A 25756-nucleotide genomic window follows, 5' to 3' on the forward strand; every position below is an offset into this window, starting at 1 on the left:
AAGAAATTTCGGCTTAGCACCAACTTAAATCGATATACTCCTTTACAGGACTGCTCTATTCTCCCAGAGATATTTAATGATGGGGTAATGTATAACTGGAACATTCTAGGTATTAGGAAACTGGGAGATTTATTTATAGATAACAATTTTGTCTCATTTGATCATCTATTGAATACATATCATATACCTCATGCCGATTTTTTTAAATATCTTCAGGTACGCAGTTTTTGTTTACAGAAAGTCTCAAGTTCTTTAATTTTCTTGGGGAGTATTGATATTCTTGAAGCAATTAAAAGGCGACAAAGAATAGGACCTCTATATCAATTAATTTTGGAACAAAGGGAGGATGATTTGGAGGCCATAGCGATTAAATGGCAGAGCAAAATGAATATTCAAAATGTAAATATAGAGAGAAGTTTAGCAATTGCAAAAAGTGTCTTACTGAACGGGTCGCTTATCAGCCAGCATTATATGTCTGTTTTTGGGCTGTATTATACACCAGGGAAGCTAGCAAAATGGAGTGCTGGGCGAGGGACAAATTGCAGCCACTGTAATCTCCACAGGGCTGATGCTGTACATATGTTTTTTGACTGCCTGAAATTGGCACAATTTATTGCGGAGATAGAGCACTTTCTGGCGGCAGAACTATATATTCAAGTCAAATTAACAGCATCAATGGTAATTTTTGGTTGTGATGAAATTGTGGCAAATATGACTTCTGATACGGACATAGGATTTATGTTTGTCTGCATGTCTGCATACCGTTTTTGTATAACATCGGGCTGGCTTGATATAGAACCACCCAACTTTGTTATGTGGCGAACTAAGCTATTATCAATGTATTATTTGGAAGCTGCATTATGTAAAATAAAAGGCATTACTAAGAAAACATTTGGTCGAAAACTATGGTCCCCAATCGTAAAATAGACTGGCACGTGAAAGGTTCTAGTTCTCAACCTCTGATTTTGTAGGAATAAGTACCAAGAAGAGTAGCACTTTGCCTGTTTGCTTTGTTTTGCTATGCTTTGTATTGTACTGTTACTTTATGTACTGCTGCCAAATGAAAACTAAATAAAAAAAAAAAAACAAAGATTGCTATTGTCTACTAAAAAAAAATATTATCAAAATGTGCTCTTTCTAGTTACATCTGCTTTTGAAATACTGCATTGTCGTTTTGTCTAATGTTTTAAAATGGCAACGAGAAGGAGCAGTTGATGCACTTTTGCCAAAACTGAACGATGAGTGGGCCGGATGTTGTATATCATGACAGGAGTCTGCATCAGGAAACCTACCTAAAATTGGGCAAACTTCCCCGGCCTACTGATGGCAGGGACCCTGTAATGAATGGACCACCACCTATGATAGCCTGCTGGCTGACTGGGCCGACCTTTGACTCCACCATCCAGTGTTACTTATAACGGCTGTATTGGTGACAGTGGCGTAACAATAGCCCTGCATCCCCTGCAGTATGGGGGGTCGCTGGCCTGAGAGCTCTTGACTGGCACGGAGATGGGAGGGGGCCCCCTCCCTGTAGTTTGCAGGGGGGCCCCCTCCCTGTAGTTTGCAGGGGGGCCCCCTCAAGTTTTGTTACGCCACTGAGCTTAGTTTTCCAGATAGGTGTGAGATGACTCCTGTCTTGGGGGATGATAAGGGGTTAAGTATCTGGGTGGCCCCATCACCACTTGTGGGGCTGTCTCCAGAGTGTAAATGTTTATTCTTTGGACCAGTTTCTGCCCACTTGCATCACATGTAAGAAGACTTCTGCCTGGATGTTAGCTGGCCCTTCATCCCACTGTTTGTTTTTACTTGACCGCATTATTGGGGGGGGGGCATGTGTGTAGGTAGGTATGCATCAGCGATGATGGCACAAGGTGCCTTGGTAGTGGCTGCACAGACATGCCTGAGAAGGGTATCAAAGTTATGACTATAAAATACCCCTTCTCTGCACCCCAGGTGTGACTACATAGTGACAGGTCCCTGAAACATAGATATGGCTCTTTATGTACAGTGGTCTATTTCAGCACATAATTCACGTATGGCTAAAGCAGCTTTTAATCTAAACCATCAATACAATATCACAGGGCTCTGTCTCATCACCGCAGATTTGAGTGCACACAGACAGAACTGTCTCTAAAACCTAGATATTGCAGCAGATGCCTTTGTCCCTGCATCCTAGGTATGATGAAGATGGCAGCTCAGGCTTGATTAAACATGGGCAACAGTGTATACTTTCTAAAAGGTTGAGTTCTAGTGCCCAAAGCTATGCGCAATAACCTGTGGCCGGCACTATTAATAGCACGTTGAATCCCAAGGCTGCGTATTCTTTCATCCACTACCAGACCTCCCACACCCTTCATCACACCACAACAGGCTCCTCCTATCTCCCTTTATGATGTTTTTCCCATCTTTCTCTTCCTTTCCCCTTTGTTTAGTTGTCCAACTCTTGTTCTCAAGGTATGTCTGATCTGGAAGAAGGAGTGCCTGTCCCCAAAAATGAGAGGGGCACTGGCGCTAAAATGGTGGGCATCTTGTGCGTGATTGCAAAAGCCTCTGTTCCTGTATGCTCTACATTTGCACTGTGATCCGTTCTTGTACCCCAAATGGGACTACACTGAGTTCACTTTATGGTACTGGGATATGGTTGCACCGTGTTCTGTTACTCTACTCCAAATAGATCTGCACACGATTCTGCCCCTGTATCCAGGTAGCTACACAACGCTAGGAGCATCACCCCAGGTTTAATTCTTCTAGACACTTTATGTACATATCTGATACAGCTGTGCATTGATCTGCCACTGCACCTCCGAATAGACTGCAAAGTGCTCTCGTCCTGACCCTCAGCTATGGTTAGGTCTCGTCTGAGAAAGAACATGTGCTGTCTATTGCAAGACATTTCGGTAGCATAAAGGGGTCGTAGAGACACCCATTACTTACTGTTGGTGGCTTTGTCGCTCTTATTTCCATGTTTTTGTTAGGTTGACGCTGCTGGTTTTATTTCCTCTTCGAGTGTTCGAACCTCCCATGTTTCCGGCCCGCTCCTGCTTCAGAAACTCTTCACCGTAGAAGAGAAAGTTCATTTTCGGAAGGCATGTGCTCATTATATTTTTCTGAATCGTGTTGTCTTTGCCCCCTCCCTCTTTCCCTTTGTTCATGTCACCTTTACTACTTTCTCCCTCCTACCCCCTCTGTGGCTTCTGACACCCCGCCCCTCCTGATCTCTGTCCTTACTGCTTTAAACTTGATATACCATAGTTGAGAACATTTGTTTTCAGATTGTGTCACTTACATTTTTTTGCTTTTTGTTGTTTTATTCGTATTGCAGACATTATATTCCTCTGTCCATCCGTGCTGCCTTCATCCGCTCCCACCCTCTGAGTGTACCATTGGCCTCACCCTTCTTCTGTCTGTGTTGCCTTTGCCCCCTCGTTCCCACCCTCCATTCCTTGGGCTATGTTGAAAGTGCACGAGCCACTTACATTTTTCTGACTATAGTCGTATTGCAGACTTGATATTTCTTCAAGTTGCCCTCTCTCCACTCATCTATCCATGTTGCATTTACCTGCTCCATCCCTACCCTCCTCCGTCTGGGCGCCTTTCCTCAACTTCCCAGTGGCTTTTTACCCCTTTATCTGTTACCACATCATTCTATACAATGACAGGCCACACTATACCATGACAGCCTATACCATATCATAACATTCAACAGCTGGCCATGTCATACTATACTATACAATGACAGACTATACCATACTATACAATAACAGACCATAACGAACAATGACAGGGGCCTAACAAACCACAACATATTACACTATGCAATGCTAGGCAATACTATACTATACAGTGTCCTCCCATACCATGCAATGGCAAGAGATACTATACTATACAATGATAGTCCACTCCATACTATGCAATGACAGGTCAGACCATACTGTATGACAGGCCAGACCATACTACACTATACAATGACAGACAATACCACACAATGACAGCCAAGGGCATATCATACAATGAAAGGCAATACCATACTATGCAATTACAAACCATACCTTACTGTGCAATGATAGAACATACCATACTATCCTATGCAATGACTGGCTATATCATACTATACAATGACAGGCCATGCCATACCATACCATACATTGACAGGGCAATAACATACCATACCTTACAATACAATACAATTGCAGGCCATACCGTACTGTACAATGATAGGCCATACCGTACTATACAATGACAAGCCATACCATACTATCTCATACAATGACAGACCAACCTTTTTTCCTCTTCTATCCCTCTGCTATCCTTCTCAATCTAAATAACTGACTAATATCCACCACTCAAATTACTTTCATATTTCACTACACTAATTCACCACTAATCCTTATAATCCTTATGGGTTCCGGAGTAGGGTGCTACACGCCGAAAAAACGCTTTGACGCCTCGTCAGGGGTAGTAAGCGCTACATAAATGCAATTACAATACAATACATGTAGGATTATGAGGGTTAGTAGTTGTGTTGTTACTAGCATTGGCCGCATTGCAGGGACAATGTGTGGTGCAAGCTGCATGGGCTTTCTGGCAAGAGCCTGGCTCTTATCTAAAAAAAAAAAAAAAATTAACCACTCTTGGAATGTAATACCCCAAAAAGAACATACACTTCCAGCTAGGCTAATTCACTGCCACAGAGAGCGCCTATCTCAACACTAACATCGATGTCAGTCCCTCGACCTCGACTGATCAACTCCGGGCATTTTAGAAGCTCTTCACGCCAGACCAGCAGTGCCAGCACCTATATAAAACTTTATAAATGAATAAATGAGGAGCAGTATTTTGGCCTGATGCAGGAAACTTGCTACGTGATGAATGAAGCGTAAAACGTGCTTCTGTTTGAAAGATGTCGTCAAAAAAGGGTTGAGTGAGAGGGGTGGCGAGTCTGGCTGAGGAGATAAGAGGGCCCAGCATGACTCAGCGGAATGAAAACTTGGCTGCTGGCCCTATAAATCTCAGAGGGCCTGGCAGGCCGTCAGCAGCAGCAGCTTCCAGCAGCAGACTCTGACTCAACAAATCTCCGAACACCGCCAGCAAAGATGGTCCAGTGGACAGCAGAAGAGAAGGCCGCCATCACCTCCGTGTGGGCCCAGGTGGACGCCGCGGCTGATGGACAAGAAACTTTGGCCAGGTATGTATGTATGTATGTATGTATGTATGTATGTATAGGCATTTATATAGCGCACTACTTACCCGGAGGGTCCCAAGGCGCTTCGACCACTGCAAAACCCTTCCTGGCTTCCCTGAGAGATGGTCCCTTAATGGGTATCTCCAGGGTGAGACCAGGCATCCCCGGCGGTCTGGTGGGGCCGTTAGTGAAGATGAGGCAAGCTAATGCCCAGAGTTGCCGAGTGTGATCGCTGATCAGAGTGGGCACCGAGGCGAGAGAATTATCGAGTCCGCTGACCCTGGTCCAGAAACCTGCCGCGCCGGGAATCAAACCCTGGTCCCGGGCCGTCCTCTGCTCTCGGGTCTGCCGCCTCTAACCAGCCATCTGTTGTGTCACACCATTCCCATCCTTAACTGCAATATTCACTGGTCTCAATCATCCTCTTCATTCCTAATATCTCATGATGTTCTCTTTCCTCTCAGTTTACCTTTCTATTTATCATCTCTCTGCTATTCTCTCTTTGGCTTTGTATTTACCCCAAGCCTATTTTGAACTATAGTGGCGTGCTTTCCAACAGCGATGGTGGTGGGTGCAAAGTTCGGTGCCCTGGCTCCGGCCTGCTGTGGTCACAGAACCAGTGTGCCACGAGGTTGGTTTGTTGTTGCATCTTCAAGTGTAGCCACATACCATGGCTCTGGTGTAGCCCAGATAATCTTAGCTGCATACCTGAAACAGAATGTGGGCATTAACAGCTGTTAGCCGCCCTCCCGTGAATATGGCCCAGATCACAGGCCAGGGCCTATAATGAGGGAAGGGTAATTAAAGACGTTTTGACCTGCAGTACAATACACGGAGATTCCTGGCAAAGGGCCACTGTTGGACCAGTATCACTGCCTTCCAGCGGTGTTGAGGGGGCTAACGGCTCTTGTTCTCCACTATTCAGAATGCTCCCTTTGTGGCTATAGCTTTTGTTACCCTACCTCCCTCGGCCTGCAGCTTGGGACAAATACTACAGGGAGGGTCAGGGCTTAAAGCGGGCTGGGTCCTACCGGTGGTCAGGGGGCAGTTCCAAAAACCAGGTGCTGAGACGGGTCCCTATCGGGCTCTCCATTTTTGCCGTCAGCCTCAGGTTGAAAACAAATCTTAGCTTTGCAGCAATGACACCCCTTCACTGCCTGTGATGCAACTTCAAAGAGACTCGGTATAGTTCTTCCACAGACTCATCATTTCAGAACGGAATCATTTTCAGTATTATGTCCAATGAAGCCATAGTTGTTGCTTATTTATCTTACACAACTAACAACCATTGGCAAAGCCAATAGCCCCGATTTGTTGTAGGTGTAATGTTACTTGTTGTATTATATGTCTGGATGCACAACTAAAGCAGCAAAATGCCAGTCGGGAGGGGAGGGGGCACACTATGCTAAGCACAGATATTTAACTTAAGAGTTTTTAAGCCACGTCCTTAATTACACCGGCCATCCCCCCTTTGAGAGACCCCTTAGTTTTTTCATTCCACTTATAGCCCTGGTGAGGGTAATTAACAGTGGTTATTGCCTTTGGGCTTAAGAACACTTAAATATTGAAACATAGGAGATCAATATACCACTATAATACTGAAGAGATATAGGTTTGGCTAGTGAGTCTATCGGCCATTGCAAACGAACATGCCTACCATGCACCAGCCATTTAATATTCTAAATAAGCTGCACCCAGTAACGGTCTAATTTGTTTTATTTTTGAAAATGCTACTGCTGGACAGAACACAATCATCTTGACTCTTTTAACAGAGCTCTAATGCTTCCCATCTCCATGCATGAGTAGCTCATCCATTCTAAATTTTTTATTCCATTTTTAGGGCCTGTTTCGTCGTTTATCCCATTATTAAATTTGGACTACATGTCCCAGAATGCAAAAGCAAAATATGAACTAGATGAGCAATTCATGCTTGGACCTGGGAAACTTGAGAGCTATGGATCCAATGCATACTCAGGCTTCAAAACACGTTTCCTGGATAAATGGATGAAGCTAACCAGTAATTTCTCTGCCTAAAAGTAGCACATCTTCTCTTCAGAACAGTCCTGTTAGAGCTCCGGAGCACCAGCAGAGGCATATCGTACATTCATTGCCCTATGAGCGGCACAGAACCCTGCAGTTCATGTACCCTCCATCCGAGTGTTCTCCTTTCGGCAGTGTCTTGTCACCTGAGAGGCTCCAGCACCAAAGGGCAGCAGTTACATGCTGGTGTTCTAGGACTCTCACAGTGTGGGGCCCCTTCAGCAGTGCCCTGTGGGTTCTAGAGCACCCAGCGGTGTGTCGCCTCTAGCGGCAGTGTGCCAGGTTCAGGATCCAGCAGCGTGAGCACCCTGTACTTTTGTCACCTGCTCCAAAGTCCTTCTAGCTCCCCCAGCAGTGTGGTGTTCAGCCTCACAGAGCATGCTTTCCCCAGAGAGCCAGCCATCTCTTGCAGCATGTCCTGCCTAAAGCATAATGGACTCTCTCCAGCAGGAGGCGCTCTTCTTTGGAAGTGCATGCTCCCTCCAGGGCAGGGGTCTCCAACCCTCTATGTAATAATACCTACTTAAGTTAAAATAAAATAATTGCAGGCTACTAATATTTTGAATGTTGTAAAAATGGCCACTTCAGACATGACTACACTAGTGGCCAGCCTATACAAGGTCACCAGAAGGGATTTCCTCAGTGCACCTGCCAGGGTTGCCAGCAGTAATTTTAAAAAGGCTCTGGCTGTTTGGAATGCGTTTACGTATGAAATACATGTCAGTCACAGCATAGGGCCCCTGGCTCAAAAGTAATAATATTAGTAAAAAGTTTCCACACATGATTTCTCACTCAAAAATCTGCTTTAAATATATTTTGAAAAAGCAGCCATTTTTCTTCAAACATCAGTTCATGAGTTCTGAAAATACACATTATTTTGTCTTGAATAGGCTATTTTGGCACACAAACATCAACTCAAAGCAAACATTTCCAATACTGTACCCTGGGATGTACAGAGGAGAGCTACTTACAGGTAGTTGGAGAGCCACCAGTGTCTTATGAGCTACTCTTGGAAGAAGCCTGCTTCCCAGTGTTCCTTAACTCCAGCTTAAGGTAAACCCTGACAAGACAGAGGTTTTGGCCCTTACCACAGGATCTAATCCATGGTCTAGTCTCTTTTTGCCACAGGAGCTTGGTACAACTCCGACAACAGTGCCAGCTGTGAAAAGTTTGGGTGTCAGGTTAGACACCAAATTAACCATGAACAGTCAAGTAACTGCAGCAGTGGGGAGTTGCGTAGGTCTAATAAGACAACTCCTGAAACTTGCACCTCTGGTATCGTTTTCCACCATGCGCACTGTTGTGTCGGCATTAATTCTGTCACTGCTGGATTATGGCAACGCAGTTTACATAGGGCTTCCCGAGAAACCTTTGGGGAAACTTCAGGTGGTCTTAAACAATGCGGTGAGATTGATTTTCAAAGTACGTAGAAGAACACGCGCCACACCCTTGCTACAACAACTACATTGGCTCCGTATTAAGCAGAAGGTTAGGTTCAAAGGCCTGTGCATTGCACATAAAGCCCAATTTGGAGCAGCGCCTCTCTACATTAAAGACCGTTTGAAATCTTATGTGCCTGATCGTTGTCTCTGTTCATCTGAGACACACTAGCTGGCCTGCCCACGCTTTAATAGAGCCACGTTGGGAGGGTGTGGCTTCTCGGTTGTGATCCCTCAACTCTTGAACAAGCTAACAGAGAGTCTACCTGGGGAAGCTAGGCAAATCCCTTTTAGAAAGAAACTTAAAACAATCCTGTTCTCCGAGTCATTCGGATAAGTCTTCCCCACTCTCTGTGCGACCAGTAATTGATTAAGGGATTCTGGGGTTCTGGGTCAAAACGCTTAGAGACCATTGGTGATTTGTCGCTTTACAAATGTAAATTAAACAATAACAATAACAATATGCACTCCCTGAACGATTTGCCCTCCCGCCAACAGTTTAAGCCCCCACAGTGTTTGTTCTCTACAGCAGTGAGTCCATTACCGAACAGTATCCTTCCTTCAGCACTGCACTCCCTTCAGTGTTGAGCGTTCCCTCCAGTATTGTAACCCTAGTCTAGCATTATCAGTGCTTAATTTGTACTGGTGTGGCAGGGTTCAGAACTTGCGCTTGTTTAACTCTTGCACTTTTTTATGGCATTCCACCACATGGTGGCACAGTACATCTATAATTAAACAGGGAATATTAGCAGCATCCTGCATCATTCAATGTATATGAAAACAAATGCCAGGATCTCCAGGCCATTCTTACACCTTTGGGTGACCCAAAGTATTCTAAATTGTCAGATTTGCCAGAGTGTGATGGTCAGCAGGTAGCGTTGTAACTGACATTTGCCAGCACTAGCCATGACAGTGAATGTTAGAATCTGTAGTACCCTCCTGAGGTATACATAGGCCCTGGCACTTACTATTAATATATTTTTTGGGGGGCAAATTAAGCATGACCAGTCTGACCTTCCTCCAGCAGTGATGAGATTTAAACATGAGAAATGCCACTTATCAAGAATGGTAATATCCCGAGAGGCCCCCTGTAGGCTGGTATAAGCATTTCTACAATGGGCTTTGTGTTGGATAGGTGGAAGCCATGAGATCTGCCTGAAGGGAGAATTTCGATCCCAAGGAGAGAGTTGGATAGTAGAGTTGGGGTACGCTGTTGGCGAACGTCACTTCGTGAGCGGGTCCCAGTGCGGGGGCACGCTCAAGTACTGTGAAGAGCTTGAATAGTGGAGTGCACTAGACTTACCTTAAAAAGTAATGTGCATCTCTGGTGGGAATCAGCTTGCACCACGCTTCAGTAAAGTAGAATGCCTTTGGGATCCGTGTAATATTGCACATGGCACCCAAGAAGAGGAGCAGTAAGAAGACAACATACACAAGGCACGATATAAAGACAGAACTCCTACAGGTGGATCAGTGCATTAAAGTAGCCCCGCTGCCATACTATTCGTCCTTAGAGACAAGTTACACAACGGATCTGGTGCATGGGGATTCCTAGCAAAGGGCCACACTTGGACAGTTGTATGGGAGTACCTATTGTCATGAGTGAATGAGTGCTTCATTTGTAGTAATCAAATAAACAAACAAACACAAAAACAAACAAATGCATAAATAAATAAGAAAGTAAGTAAGTAAGTGCAGGGGTCCGGAGTGCTTAGAAGCCTACAACCAGGACTACCAAATGCCGGCTTGCCGAATATCAAAATTGGCTCGTTCTGGTTCTTCCTTTGTTGCTTGATCCTCGTTCTTTCACCACCATACACTTTTTGACTGCTTCTCCCTTTCTTGTAGATTCTTCTCCCGGCTTTCATCCTCTATCACTGCCTCTCCATGTTTCTCTACCTCCTTTCTCCCTTTTCAGCCTTTCTGTCTCTTACTCTGGGTCAAAGACTGATGATGAAAAATCAGTCCCGGGCCAGACAAATGAAAGCAGGTGCCCACCTGCAACCACCAGTGCAAATTAAGCCCAGGTCCTCCGAGGTAACCTGCAGACCCAGACAATGCACGCATGTTAGCTTCTACCAGTCTCATGGGTGGGCAGGAGGAAGTGGGCACTTCTTAGGGTCATATGGCATGGTCCTGAAGACTGCATTGAAGTATGCAGGGTTACCACTGTAGATGAAATGCATGCTGGTCCCAGTTGCCTTCCAGATTTCCTTCTAAGACGCTACTAGAGGGGGATGTGGGTCACCAGGGTAGTTTCTATCCTGCAGAGAAGGCAAGAAGTGCCTCGAGCCATCGCCCTCACGCCACACTGCGGCACTCAACACATCAGGCAGCGAAAGGGCACTCCTGCTTACAGTACTTGTTGAATCATTCCTGCCTGTACCCCCTGGGATGGGAGCACCGAAGTATTTGTTATTCCTTGTTGTAGGTAACAGTAGAAAGGGAGAGGGGGCTAATCTCCTTAACCCTATCCACAGCACAGTAACAGGGAGGAGGGAGGAAGAGGAGGAGCAAGAGGAGGAAGGGCTGATAGTCAACAGGAGGAGGAAGATGGGACAAGCAGTGGCACTTGACCCTGTCTGCCCAGGCTGGCCGGAGACAATGGTAATATAAAAAGGCAAAGCACAGCATAAAAGTAAGGGTGATATAGAAGGCAAAGGACAGGGTAAAGTAAGGATGATGTAGAAGGCAAAGGGCAGCATAAAAGTAAGGGTGATATAGAAGTCAAAGGACAGGGTAAAGTAAGGATAATATGCAAGGCAAAGGACAGCGTAAAGGTAAGGGTGATATAGAAAGCAAAGGACAGCGTAAAGGTAAGGGTGATATAGAAGTCAAAGGACAGGGTAAAGGTAAGGGCGATATAGAAAGCAAAGGACAGCGTAAAGGTAAGGGTGATATAGAAGGCAAAGGACAGGGTAAAGTAAGGGTGATATAGAAGGCAAAGGACAGGGTAAAGTAAGGGTGATATAGAAGGCAAAGGACAGGGTAAGGTAAGACTGATATAGAAGGCAAAGGACATCGTAAAAGTAAGGGTGACAGAGAAGGTAAAGGACAGAGTAAAGTAAGGGGGATATAGAAGGCAAAGTACAGGGTAAAGTAAGGCTGATATAGAAGGCAAAGGACAGCGTAAAGGTAAGGGTGATATAGAAGGCAAAGGACAGAGTAAAGTAAGGATGATATAGAAGGCAAAGGACAGCGTAAAAGTAAGGGTGATATTTAAGGCAAAGGACAGAGTAAAGTAAGGATAATATGGAAGGCAAAGGACAGCGTAAAGGTAAGGGTGATATAGAAAGCAAAGGACAGCGTAAAGGAAAGGGTGATATAGAAAGCAAAGGACAGCGTAAAGGTAAGGGTGATATAGAAGTCAAAGGACAGGGTAAAGGTAAGGGTGATATAGAAAGCAAAGGACAGCGTAAAGGTAAGGGTGATATAGAAAGCAAAGGACAGCGTAAAGGTAAGGGTGATATAGAAAGCAAAGGGCAGCGTAAAGGTAAGGGTGATATAGAAGTCAATGGACAGGGTAAAGTAAGGCTGATATAGAAGGCAAAGGACAGGGTAAAGGTAAGGGTGATATAGAAAGCAAAGGAAAGCGTAAAGGTAAGGGTGATATAGAAAGCAAAGGACAGCGTAAAGGTAAGGGTGATATAGAAGTCAAAGGACAGGGTAAAGTAAGGATAATATGGAAGGCAAAGGACAGCGTAAAGGTAAGGGTGATATAGAAAGCAAAGGACAGCATAAAGGTAAGGGTGATATAGAAGTCAAAGGACAGGGTAAAGTAAGGATAATATGGAAGGCAAAGGACAGCGTAAAGGTAAGGGTGATATAGAAGTCAAAGGACAGGGTAAAGTAAGGATAATATGGAAGGCAAAGGACAGCGTAAAGGTAAGGGTGATATAGAAAGCAAAGGACAGCGTAAAGTTAAGGGTGATATAGAAGTCAAAGGACAGGGTAAAGTAAGGATAATATGGAAGGCAAAGGACAGCGTAAAGGTAAGGGTGATATAGAAAGCAAAGGACAGCGTAAAGGTACGGGTGATATAGAAAGCAAAGAACAGGGTAAAGTAAGGCTGATATAGAAGGCAAAGGACATCGTAAAAGTAAGGGTGACAGAGAAGGTAAAGGACAGAGTAAAGTAAGGGGGATATAGAAGGCAAAGGACAGAGTAAAGTAAGGATAATATAGAAGGCAAAGGACAGTGTAAAAGTAAGGGTGATATAGAAGGCAAAGGACAGAGTAAAGTAAGGCTGATATAGAAGGCAAAGGACAGCGTAAAGGTAAGGGTGATATAGAAGGCAAAGGGCAGCGTAAAATTAAGGGTGATATAGAAGGCAAAGGGCAGAGTAAAAGTAAGGGTGATATAGAAGGCAAAGGAAAGAGTAAAGTAAGGATGATATAGAAGGCAATGGACAGGGTAAAAGTAATTGTGATATAGAAGGCAAAGGAAAGAGTAAAGTAAGGGTGATATAGAAGGCAAAGGACAGGGTACAGTAAGGTTGATATAGAAGGCAAAGGACAGGGTAAAGTAAGGGTGATATAGAAGGCAAAGGACAGGGTAAAAGTAAGGGTGATATAGAAGGCACAGGACAGGGTAAACGTAAGGGTGATACAGAAGGCAAAGCACAGCGTAAAAGTAAGGGTGATATAGAAAGCACAGGACAGGGTAAACGTAAGGGTGATACAGAAGGCAATATCTTCCTACTTTGGTGTCCGCTCAAGCTTAGGGGACGCAGGAGACTCTGATAGGTACCAAGGGATAGATGTGCAACAAAATGGATGGTGCTGCTGCTTTTCTTGCAGTCCTTTGTCTACTAAAAGGGTATTGTAGCCTTACTTGGAGCCTGGTTTATATCACAAGGGCAGGGTGCTGTAGCCTGCATCAGATGGAGTCATGCTTACATTAAGAGAGTTATATGTTGTATTCTCAGATGAAGGCTGATGCCTTGGCCTGGACAGTCATGATCAAAGAACTTGATTGAAAAAGTAGGCTTTCGCTGTTTCCTACAATCAGACGTGTGTGTAGTAACTCAAATCAGTGGTGGTAGTGAGGTTCAAAGGTGAGGGGTATGAGGATCTGCCACTGGTTTTTGTTGTGGCCATGTAGCTGTTTGTAGCCCCCATACACCTCTGTTCTTTCATTTGTTGATGTCCATTTTCTCTTAACGCTTTAAACAGTTTTACTGTTCCTGTGTTTTGTTTCCAATCTAAGATAACATCTTTATGGTATCAGTAATCAGACATTAACCATATATTGCCTTCTTGTTGCTTCTTTGTTAGGGTGCTGGTTGTCTTCCCCTGGACCCAGAGGTACTTCAGCAGCTTTGGGGACCTTTCTTCGGCAACAGCCATCGCTGGCAATGCCAAGGTTGCCGCCCATGGCAAGAAAGTTCTGTCCGCTCTCGGAGGAGCTGTTAGCCACCTCGATGACATCAAGAGCAAATTGGCCAAACTGAGTGAGCTGCACGCGGACACCCTGCACGTGGACCCTCAGAACTTCCAGGTGAGGAGAAAACCTATCTCTTGTTTGACTCCTAGAATTTCATATAGAATCAACTACTGTCCCAAACAGCTGAAAGAACTCAGGCCTAGAGCTGATTTAAACAGTTTGTCACTGACCAATCTTCGATTTTAGCCTTACTATGCCACCTTTTATGAAGTGTCCTGCAGGGGTCCACCAGGCTCTACTCTCATTCCCGTTCTATTAATTATATAAAGTATTTAACTGATCCATCCAATTCCAACATTGAGGATCCTTTGTCACAACTATACCCATGACACACAATTTTAGAACCTGACTGCCCTCAGCCTCCGATAAAACCTAGTCCTCAGGATCCACGCTCTTCATCAACACATGAAGGTGAATTAACATATTCAGATTAAATCTGACAAATAAGAAAATCCCATTTGTTGACACACTTGATCCTGATCACCTGGCCCACAGAACTCAGCCAATGTCTCTCAATATGTTCATCAGTTAGAAAGCTTGGAGTGGTTTGTGGTTTAGTTTTTCCTCTGGCTCCTCAGATTTCTTTTGTGGTTTAGACTGGGTCCAGTGCTCTTGCGGTAGCGTGCCACTAGGCCTCTACCTACGGGGCTGATTCTGCATGCACCCTGAAGGCTGAGTGTGGCCAAGGGGTTCAAAAAAGGGAAACTGGTTGCTCATGGTTAGTCTCGGTATCTCCCCGACATCTGGGGTGTCGTTTTGTGTTCCAGGACGACGTTAGACCTTTAGACCTCTAATGCCACACAGGATATTCATCAACCATGAAGGATTTTCCCTTGCCCAACCTAGACTCAGAGGGGTACCTTTATTATTGTTTCATGAATGCGGTGAAGCAAGGGAACTTGCTTTGTGGTATTGTGTGTAAGGGAGAGAGCAGAACTGCTCCGTATTTACAAAGATATGGAGTACTTCTGCTCTCTCCTGGAACTGGCACACTCTGTGATGCCTAGTGCCAATGCAGACACCCTTACACCATAGTGTAAGGGTGTCTGCATTATGGTCAGGTTTCTTTTTGTGCAGGAAGGGGCACCTTCCTATTAACAAATAATCATTAGAGGCATATTCCACTTTCCCAGTGTGCTGCAGAATGCAAGCAGAACAAATTGAAAGAGTAAGTAACAAGGATAAATAAAGATATTGCTCCTCATCACGCCTCTTTTGGGTGACCAGACCATTTTGGCAAGAAACCATGTATAGATGTCTTTGAAAATCTGGGATTGCATCAAAATACATAGGTGGATTCACGAGAACGCCCATGCTCCACCCCTGTAACGTATACCTACTGCAAAGTACTGCAAGGAAGATCTATGCACTGCATTGCATTACTTTGCATTTACTAACTTGCTTACTAAATGGAAAACATTATTTTGAGTTGGGGTTGCCACAAGAGTTATGCAATCCAACACAAAATCATATTATATTTGGGACAATATTCTTTATAACCAAAATCCTAATTGTTGTTTACTGGAAAATTGCCACTCCATGAATGTACAATCAAGCCCGGTGAGATCTTCCATGGTTTTTGCTGAAGGTTCCCAGCTTTCATCACACTTGTGCAGAAAGTGGCTGCTTCGCTGTCTTGCCTCCTTTCTTTTGGAACACTATCCATTCCTCTCTATTCTATGCTTGACTGGCTTACATTTAGTAACCATTTAAAGTCTTTCCCCTTTTCCTGAGAAAAAAGACTAAGAGAGCATGTGATAGCAAAGAAACGCGAGATGCAGGCAGTGAGAGAAGGATCATAAAGAGAATGCTTGTGTATGAAAAGGAGTTGAATGTGTGAGTAAGATAAGAGATTCAGATTGTGTGCACAGGAGGCACTGCACAACTTAGGCCCCACCTACCTGAACAGTCGCGTCACCTTCCACCAACCACTGCGACACCTCCGCTTCACACGATTCCTATTTGCATACATCCCATACATACACATAACCAGATCAGGAGGCAGTGACAGCTCCTCCATAGGGGGGTGGGGGCATCGCCCCACTGCTTTCTCGCAGTGCAAGAAGCAGAAACATAAAATGGTAAAACTACCATTTTATGTTTCTGCTTTTCGCACTGCGAGAAAGCAGAAGTCCCTGGTTGTGGGTTGGCAGGTGGGTGGTCCTGCTCGGGGGGAGTGGCTTGCCCACTGTTGTGGACCCTGACTGCTTTGGTTGGCCTGGGGCCGACCAAAGCAGCCATGCGCACGCTCCCTTTTCTCTATATAGGCTACATGCAGCCTACATAGAGAAAAGGGTCTCGCATTAGGCACCTGTCTGGGGCACAGTGCTTCTGCACCACACCAATCACAATGCTTCCTTTGCAGTGTTGTTATTGGCGGAGTGGAGGGAAGCTTCCTGTGGGAGGCTTTCCTGAGGAGAGCAGCAGGAAAACGCGGGACTGCGGGAGTCGGACAGGCCAGGAGCTGAGGCGGCGACGTGATGTGTGTGACATTTTGCTGCCTGACTCCCACTTGCTATGGGTGCTTGCAATTACTGTTTTCTGCTGTAGCTGGAGTGTCAGACAGCCTGGTGTTCTTTTGTGTGTGCGGGGCATCAAGATCTGTGCCTGCTGACGTGCACACCTATACTATCATGCAGATACTTTTAGTACCCTAAGTCAACACCATACAAGTGAGGTGTTTAAAGAGTGTTAGGGAACACAGACCATCGAAAAAGAAAAAATGGATGGGCAATCTGCTCGAGTACAGACCTTGGCAGGGCTCTTTTGCGAGGGCCTGGCCCACCCGGCCCTCCCACAAGAACCGGGCCTGCTTGATACTAACCAACTGATATTTTGTGAAAGGTTGTGCCAATTTTAGGAGGTACCCCAAACCTATTTTTGGCCCCAATCTGATCCTGCCTGGATGGTCATTCTGGCACGGTGAAATTTCTTCAAATATTTTAGGCATAGAAGTTTAGGACTTCATCTCTAAAAAAAATTAACCTAAATTCTGCTGAAACCTATTTTGCCATCCAGGGTCTTTTTGCATATTCTGGCTTCACAAAGGCAGTTTTGCGCCAGGAACCATGTGTGTGGGTTACACTGTTCCAGTGGGAGATACTATCAGGGTATTTCAAACCCAGAATAGGGAAAAAGGGCCTTTCATCTTCAATCATATAAAAAATTCAACTTCGCAGAAATCAATCAAAAGTGCCGTTAAAAAGCGGAGGAAAAACTTCAAACTGTGAGAGAGAGAGAGAGAGAGAGAGAGAGATCATCTTCAGCTGCTGGCAGTGCCAGGCACATAACCGGGGAGACTTTTGCACCCCCAATTACTGTCTTTAATAAAACGTGTCAATGTTCAGCCGAAGCAGGGGCTGGAAGGAGCGCTGGCTACAAATGAGCTGCTGCCGGCGGGAAGCACTGAGGCGTTTCAAGTCTCCATGCAGAGGTTGTTGAAAAAGTGCTTTGTAGCACTGCAGGTTGGTGGCTGCGGCTGCTCGAGGGTGTAAAGGTACGAGGAACAAGATTAAAGGCACAGGAACTAAAGCAGAGCTGTATCAGTGCGAGAACATGCAGGAGGCTGATCTGCACGCCATCTACTGGCAGTCCCTGCGCGCAGGGTCAATTCGAGCCAGTGGTAGCCGGTGGGTCCACTGGTACTCTTTGTCTGGTGCCAGGATTTATTTTTAGTCATCAGACTTTGACCCGGAAAAAGAGAGAGAAAGGAGCAAAGGGCTTTGACCCAGAAAAAGAGAGAGAAAGGAGCAAAAGGGGGAAGAAAGAGGAAGAGAAATATGGAAAACCTGTGAAAAAGTAGGGATGAAAAGAAACCTATCTGGCTCAGTGAGATATAGGGACATCAGAGTGCATTGATGGATCAAAGCAGCATGATGTGAAATAAAGACAAGACAGCTCTGGTATTTAGCTGCTCTGACATTCAGCATAGACACCCGCCTGCTTCTGAGACAAGCTTGGGGCGCACACCTTAATTCTTTTACAATGGGAGTACTACCTGCATTTAAGTCGTGTATCATGTACAAAAGGACACTGTTCCTTTAAGTAACCCAGAATGATGCACATGTCCTGGGAGTTGTCCAAAGTGTTGCGTTTCTGTCCTGGTAGGGGGTATGAAACTTTGACTTTTCTGTTATGATGTTGGTTTAGTCTCGAGCAGGATAGAGTTTGTCGAGCATCCACAGAGGTTTTGGCTTTGGCAAGTGATTCTGTAAAGGTTTTTCTGGTCGGAGGGAGTGGGTTGGGCAGTGGGATCTTGTTATGCAAGAGGACACACTGACAATGCTTTCACGCCGTCGCACTAGAGAAGTCACACCCTCACTTACACATTGAGTTCTCAGACACAAGTTCTTTACTCTGCCTATAATGCATGCAGAGGCGAGTCTCCCAGCATTCAAGGAGTCTCTGAATTTTGCAGCATTGTCTTGCTACTCCCAGAGATGTGTGTGCCAAGCCACCTTACTCAAATTTGCTTGAAAATGCACCATTTACCCAGTCTTTAGTCAAACGTTTATGGTGGGGAGAACCCCCCCGAACTCCCTGTAGATTGTTCGGGCTTGCTCGCCACAGTGCAGTATTTACGCCTCACCACTTTCAAATATCACCAGCCGCCACTGTCAGGAGAACAAGCGCTCTCTTACATCACTCCTAAAGCATGGAATGACCTCCCACTCCACATTCAAGCCGTCCCATCTCTTCTTAAATTCTGCAAGAAGCTGAAGACTTGGCTTTTCAATTAACCAACTGACCACTGGCAGGGCCAGGCACACACACCTGCTCAACGTCAAATACATAACATAACATAACATCAACAGAGTTAGAGAGACAGTGTGTGTATGTGTGTGGGTGGGTGTTTGGGTGTGTGTGTGGGAGAGAGAGAGAGAGAGATAGGGGATCTAGCACTCCTATGAGGACATCCCTAGGGACAAAGATCATCTTTTATCAATATGTTACTCTTGGATTAGACAGATGCCTAGCTTTTGCTTTTGTCTTTAATGGTGAGAAAACAAGGGCCTTCTCTGTAATGAAGTCTCTCGTTTGCTGCTTCTCGTGTTTCTTTGCCTGTGCACCGTCATTAACAGTACCTTTTGTTTTCCCTCCTCAGCTCCTTGGAAACTGCCTGTTGATCGTCTTGGCCCGCAAGCTGGGAGCCGCCTTCACCCCCGAGGTGCACGCGGCCTGGGAGAAGTTCCTGGCAGTGTCCTGCGCTGCTCTGTCCAGGCACTACCACTAGAGGACACTCTGTTCATACACTTTAGACATCAGTCTGCGGATGGTGGACTGTTAAGGTAGTCTGTGGGTGGCACACCATGTGTTGCTTACCGCAGGCACTCAGGGAAATGTGTTTACATCAATAAAGAGAATTGATTCCCCTGCAACCACTTGTGTCTTCTTTATTTTGCTCATTCAAAGCAAAATAGCGTATTTGCGACTTTTGCTTATTACTTCCACATAATGCACAATCTCAGATAAATTAAACAGTTCCGCTTAACAACATGGTTACCCCAGCAACAGCTGAAAGGTCCCCATGCACTTAAAGATGTCAGCGTAGAATCAGTATGTTTTTTTCTCTCAGTCTTTAACCTAGCTGCAATCGGAAAACAGACCTGCTACACTGCATGTCAGTCCCTCATGACCACCACCAGCTTCACTCAGATCCTAACTACACAGCACTTAAGAACTGCTTATTGCTTTATGGCCCATTTCAAGTAGCATTAAGCATATAAACACCAAATGTTAAACTGAAGTTTCACCCATTCCCCTATCAGTTCATTGCAGAAAGTGTGGACCATTACAATTTGAACAACTCTAGTCTTAAAACTCAGGTGCCCCAATATCAAGATGGTATTTAACAGTCTAGTATTGCCATCAGGAGTTATCGTCAATAAAGAGGGGCATCAGTAAAACTGAGGGCACTGAGTGCTGGATCGCGAGTTGATCCCTGAAGGTCCTCTGAAAATTAGGAATTCCTTGTGATACAGGAATACCACACCCATTTCCTGTGGAAATGTCCTGTTTTTCCCAGATCTTCGCCCGAACATTTCAGCTGATTTAGTAGTCAAATGTCTGAATTAAAACACAGCAGAACCATCATGTTCCCACAGATCTCATAACCCTGATGAGGCCATGATCGCAAGTTGATCCCTAAAGGTTCTCTGAAAATTTGGAATTCACAGGGAATCGGAATACCACACCTGTTTCCCGTGGTCATTCCCCGTTTCCCCCAGAGTTTCGCATGAACATTTGAGATGATTCTAGTAGTCAAAATGTCTGAGTCGAACACAACGGATCCACCATGTTCCAGCAGATCTCTTAACTCTGATGAGGCCAGTAACTCCTGTTAATCGTGGTAGGGTGCGGTACAGTAGACAATTCACATGCCAGAGATTGCCCCAATACAATGGAACATATTGGGAAAGGATATGAACAAGAATAGTTTGAAATTAGACAAGAAAACTTATCATACGATAAGTAGGATAGTTAGCAAAAAAATATGTATGCTGTAAGGTCCAAATAAATAAATATATGATTTGATCAGATTAAGTAAACAGTCTTTAAACTTAGATCAACTTGTAAAAACAGCCTGGTTTACACTATAAAGTCAGCCAATTACATTGACAAAGAATACGCTACATTAACACGAGAGGATGCAGAAATTTAAAATATCTTTTGCTTTGACTCATACTGCTAATGGCACTGAGCGAGTAAGTAGGACCCTGAGAATTCCTTCCCCTTCCATCCATCTGTACAATCAACCATTCACACATCGTTTCATCGTTCCTTACATCCTTTCATTTTTTCCATCCGTTCATGCTTTCATCTTTCCACAACCCATTTATGCTTTCAGCCACCAATACATTCACCTTCCATCATTTTTTCACCGTTCCACCAATTAATTGTTTACTCTTTCTTCCTTCCTTCCTCCCTTTCTTCCCCTTTCCTTCTTGCCTTTCCCTTTTCCTCCAACTCTTCTTTTCACCTTTCTTCAATTCTTTCTTTCCTTAATGTACTGTTTTGTTCACACCACCATACATCACACCTTATTTCTTCACCCTAATATTTAACCTTCCTTCTTTCTTTTCTTTTTTTACCTTTCTCTTCCCACCAGAGCCAGTGGCAACCACCTCTGTACCTGACAAAGTCGTAAGGTTCACTTTCCTATTGTACATTAACTTCTTTATAGAGTGTATGTCCTCTTAAATGCACCGTGATGGACAGAAAATTACGGTCATATTTTTCAAAATGTCACGCAGCTCAACATAACAAGTAATGAAAAAAAGCACAGGTGCACCATAAACTGAAAGTGTGCAAAAACAACACAATAATTGTAAAGGCAAAAATAGTGACGTCCAGAGGTCTGGTTTGTTTGATTGATTTATTTGTCAATAGTAGAAAAACGAACAGCCGACGCGTTTCGTCCCGGAAAGGACTTCTTCAGGGCTGTATTTACAAAAAGACACAAAAACATATGATTAAAATCATGGACTATTATACAACTCAGCCGAGCAAAAATAGTCCCAAGTTTAAAAAAAGAAACATTACTGAAGATGTACTACAGACAACAGTCCTAATTGCTACATACTTAAGTTTATCTGAACATGGCTATCCCCACATCAGTCAAGATAAAAACAGGTACTAGACAAAATGATTGAAAAATTAACGCATCAGAAAATATCATTGATCATACAGATAAAGAACATTAAAAATATACATCAAAGACAATCTGCTGGTATATACAGACATTAGAAGACAACGAATCAACAACAATTCATTGCTGAAAAATGGGAAAAAGAATGACAAGTGAAATCACGCATGGTTGCCAGTCTCTAATAAAAACTATCCTTGCTTCCTGTCACATCTCCTTTTTTTCTCTCTAGTTTTTATTAGAGACTGCGAAACCGACCCTGACTTTCTGTTCTTCAATATAGGACTACAAACACCGCAAAATATATTTACATCTTATTTCTGGTAGGTGGTGTCTTATTATATATACCTTAGACTTTGGTGGCAACCATGCGTGATTTCACTTGTCATTCTTTTTCAGCAATGAATTGTTGTTGATTTGTTGTCTTCTAATCTCTGTATATACCAGCAGATTGTCTTTGATGTATATTTTTAATGTTCTTTATCTGTATGATCAATGATATTTTCTAATGCGTTAATTTTTCAATTATTTTGTCTAGTACCTGTTTTTATCTTGACTGATGTGGGGATAGCCATGTTCAGATAAACTTAAGTATGTAGCAATTAAGACTGTTGTCTGTAGTACATCTTCAGTAATGTTTCTTTTTTTTAACTTGTGACTATTTTTGCTCGGCTGAGTTGTATAATAGTCCATGATTTTAATCGTATGTTTATGTGTCTTTTTGTAAATACAGCCCTGAAGAAGTCCTTTCCAGGAAGGAAACGCGTCGGCTGTTCGTTTTTCTACTATTGACAAATAAATCAATCAAACAAACCAGACCTCTGGACGTCACTATTTGTGCCTTTACAATTATTGTGTTGTTTTTGCACACTTTCAGTTTATGGTGCACCTGTGCTTTTTTTCATTGCATGTTTAAGTTCTGAGTAGAACTGTCATTGTGATGGCGGGTGTCTTATCGGTGTGCACATAATCCCCCTCTGAATGTCACAAATTGGAAGGGGAAAACTACTATAGAGGGAATTTTTGATCAGGTGCATTTCTATGAAGGTTCCTCCATCTGTCATGTTTTAGCTCAACGTAACAAGTAACCTTGCTGTGTTGCAAGACAGGGAAAGGGCACGAATGCGCTGTATTGAATAGAATATGGCACCTTCCTGCCTTTGTCCTTGCGATGGCGCCGCCATGGTGCAAGGGTACCTGCGTTGTAAGGAGGACTGTTTTTGTGCAGGAAGGGGCATCTTCCTGCAAATAAACAATCCCCTGAGGCATATTTCTCTTTCTTTGTATTCTGCAGAATGTAGAAAACATAGAAAGAGGAAGCCTAAGGGTGAAATAAAGATATTTTTTCTCGTTATGCCTCACCTGGGAAGGCATACCATTTTGGCACTTTCCAGGTCTACCTCTTTTGGTAAATCTGGAATGCATTAAAATCCATGGGAGTTGCGTGGGCTTACCCACGCAATGCCCATGGAACACCTTCCTAGGGTGATTTGCACTGGTTTGCTTTACTCTGGATTTATGAAGCCGCTCAGGGACATGCAAGGTGACCTTCCGTGGCTTAAAAAATCACATTTTGGGCTTGCGCTGTGCATGCATCATGTTGCGTGGTGCAAGCACGACACAACCCCAGCCATAAATATGACCCTCAATTTCCACCCAAGTACATAGTTTTTTTTTTTCTGGTACAATTTTATTTAATAGCAGTGTACATGTTTATGTGTAACTACTGGCAGACCTCTTGTCTACCATCATATAAAACACCACACAACTAAGTGACGAAAATCGCAAAGCCGAGATCTGGGGCAGATCTGAGACACAGAAAAGGGACTACAATTTGACTGTCAAAAAAAATCTTCATGAAAGAAGAAACTCAATTCGGGATTATGTAATAACAATGCAGAGCATTCTCTAATCATAACATACTGGCATTGCCCACATGTATTTAGAAAAAGTTTACTTCAATGGTAAATTATGAACTATTAAAAAATCAGTCAACAGTACATTTTGTAACTAGCATGTCTGGTGCAAATGTGTGCCCTTCCTTGGAGATCAGAGAATGCTGACTAATAGAGTAAAAGGTGCCCGCCAATCTTAACATCACTAAAGTACATCTTTTTTTAACACTTTATTTTTCAAATAAAGGAGAGTATTCAGAATGCATGTTGTATAGCATCAGCAAACACAAAAAGAAAAAGCATAATGTTCCTGACAGTTGCAGCACAATCGCAAACATTATCCAAATCAGCGGAATGGCAATATAACAACAAACACAGGACCCCAGCCCCACCCCCATCCCCCCATGCGACCCCATCCGCAGTGTCATGCTGAAAGCTCTCCATGTATGACCACCGTGCAAAACACTGGTATGCTGTTGTGTGCACTGTGCACCCCCTCGCACAGTCATATGTCCGTGCACTCTCCTCTCCCTCAGGCACAATACCACTGTCCACCTGTGAGCTGGTAATCTGCTTAGTCATTTCTAGATAGGCCCTTAACGGTCTCCAAATGTCCTTGGGGTGAGACGTCGATGGCATGAGGCTGGCATATTCTTCCGCATTCGTGTTGCAGTAGGTCAGGCTAATCATCCAATCCTGCATCTTAGGGGCCGTCTTCCTGTCCCAGTGTATGGCCACTTCCCTCTTTGACAGTAGTAGGTAGCCCCAGGGACGCCAATTTCCTAACTTTCTCGGAAATCTGGATAGTATACCCAAAAAGGGCAATTTCAGGGAGGTGTACAAGTGGGATCCCAATTATTTTCCCTAATGTCTCATGAACTGCGGACCAATATGTGTGTAATCGGGGACATGTCCATGCCAAGTGTATAAAGTCAGCGTGCTGGGATGTACATTTTAAGCAATGATGTGGTTTAGTAGCGTCAAACCTATGGGCGATTGCTGGCGTAAAATAGGCTCAGTGGAGAAATTTGAAATGCAATAGCCTGTGCCGGCTGTTAAGTGAGATGTCCCTGGTGACCTTGCAGCACTTCGCCCATTGTTCATCCAAAATTTCCCCTCCCGTGTCTGCCTCCCATGCCCGTCTAAGTTTGGAGTCTTCTACAGGTAGCATCTAAACACAGGCTTTGTACATATTAGAGATCAAGTGAGCGCCACCCGAGCTTTCCAGAACCAATGTAAGAGGGGGGAATGAATCTGGTTCCACTGGATACGTGGGGAACGTTGCACGCAACGCAGACTTCACTCTGCACATGTTAAAGCGCGTCAAGAAATTGCAGACCATGAATCTGACGTCCTCTTCTATGGAAAGAACGTGACCCCCAGGGAACAGGCCACCCACCTTCCCTATGTCAAATGCTGTGAGCGTGCGCTGCACATTACCCTCACCCGTAATCAGAATCCACCTGTTGGGCAGTGGTAATGCGGAGGAATACAATAGAGGAGCCCCCGTACGCTTTGTCAGTTGTTCCCATGCCAAAGCAGTTGTGGATACCGTCTGGATGTCGTGCCTATCCCGTGGAAATCTGCACGGCAACACCTCACACAGTTTGTCCGGGCACCCAAGTGCATCCTTTAACAAATGAGTCCCCTTTCCTATAACTGAACTGAAGCTCTTTCATGAGTGCACATATCCCATCAATCTACCATTAAGTCATGAATTTCGGTGGAAGGTGGCTTCCTTGAAAAGACAGTTTTTCCCCCTTGTCTGGAAAGTATAATCTATACGTTTTCATCACAGGGTACCCCGGTCCCACTTAAGCAAGCTCTCACTATACACCTCCCAAAAAAAAACAATTTTGGCCCAGAAAAGCCAGGCAGCTATAGACCACAAGGCAGTCAGAAATTGACCAATTACTGAAGTAACAGGTGTTGTATAACTTCAATGGCACCTAGATAAATCTGACACTCTAAACATGCGTCTCCCAGGTTTCAGCCCACTGTTTGGACCATAGACTTAGTGAACAACATTTCAAGGACTATGGACATGGCAGGCTAGTGCTGATCCTACTCAGTTTATTTGCAGTCTTTGACGCTGTTCATCATGGCCTTC

General features: G+C 44.3%; 1 protein-coding gene across 1 annotated transcript; it reads left to right on the forward strand.

Annotated features, from left to right (window-relative positions):
- The first annotated feature begins 5074 nt into the window (after positions 1-5074).
- LOC147703572 (hemoglobin subunit beta-2-like) lies at positions 5075-19482 on the forward strand. The gene is made up of 3 exons (XM_086928938.1): positions 5075-5185; positions 13938-14160; positions 19211-19482. The coding sequence occupies exons 1-3, from the start codon at positions 5094-5096 to the stop codon at positions 19337-19339; spliced, it is 444 nt and encodes a 147-aa protein (XP_086785064.1). The 5' UTR covers positions 5075-5093; the 3' UTR covers positions 19340-19482.
- Positions 19483-25756: the final 6274 nt, after the last annotated feature.

Source organism: Lissotriton vulgaris, chromosome 7 (genome assembly GCF_964263255.1).
Source record: "Lissotriton vulgaris chromosome 7, aLisVul1.2, whole genome shotgun sequence".
Classification (NCBI taxonomy): Eukaryota; Metazoa; Chordata; class Amphibia; order Caudata; family Salamandridae; genus Lissotriton; species Lissotriton vulgaris.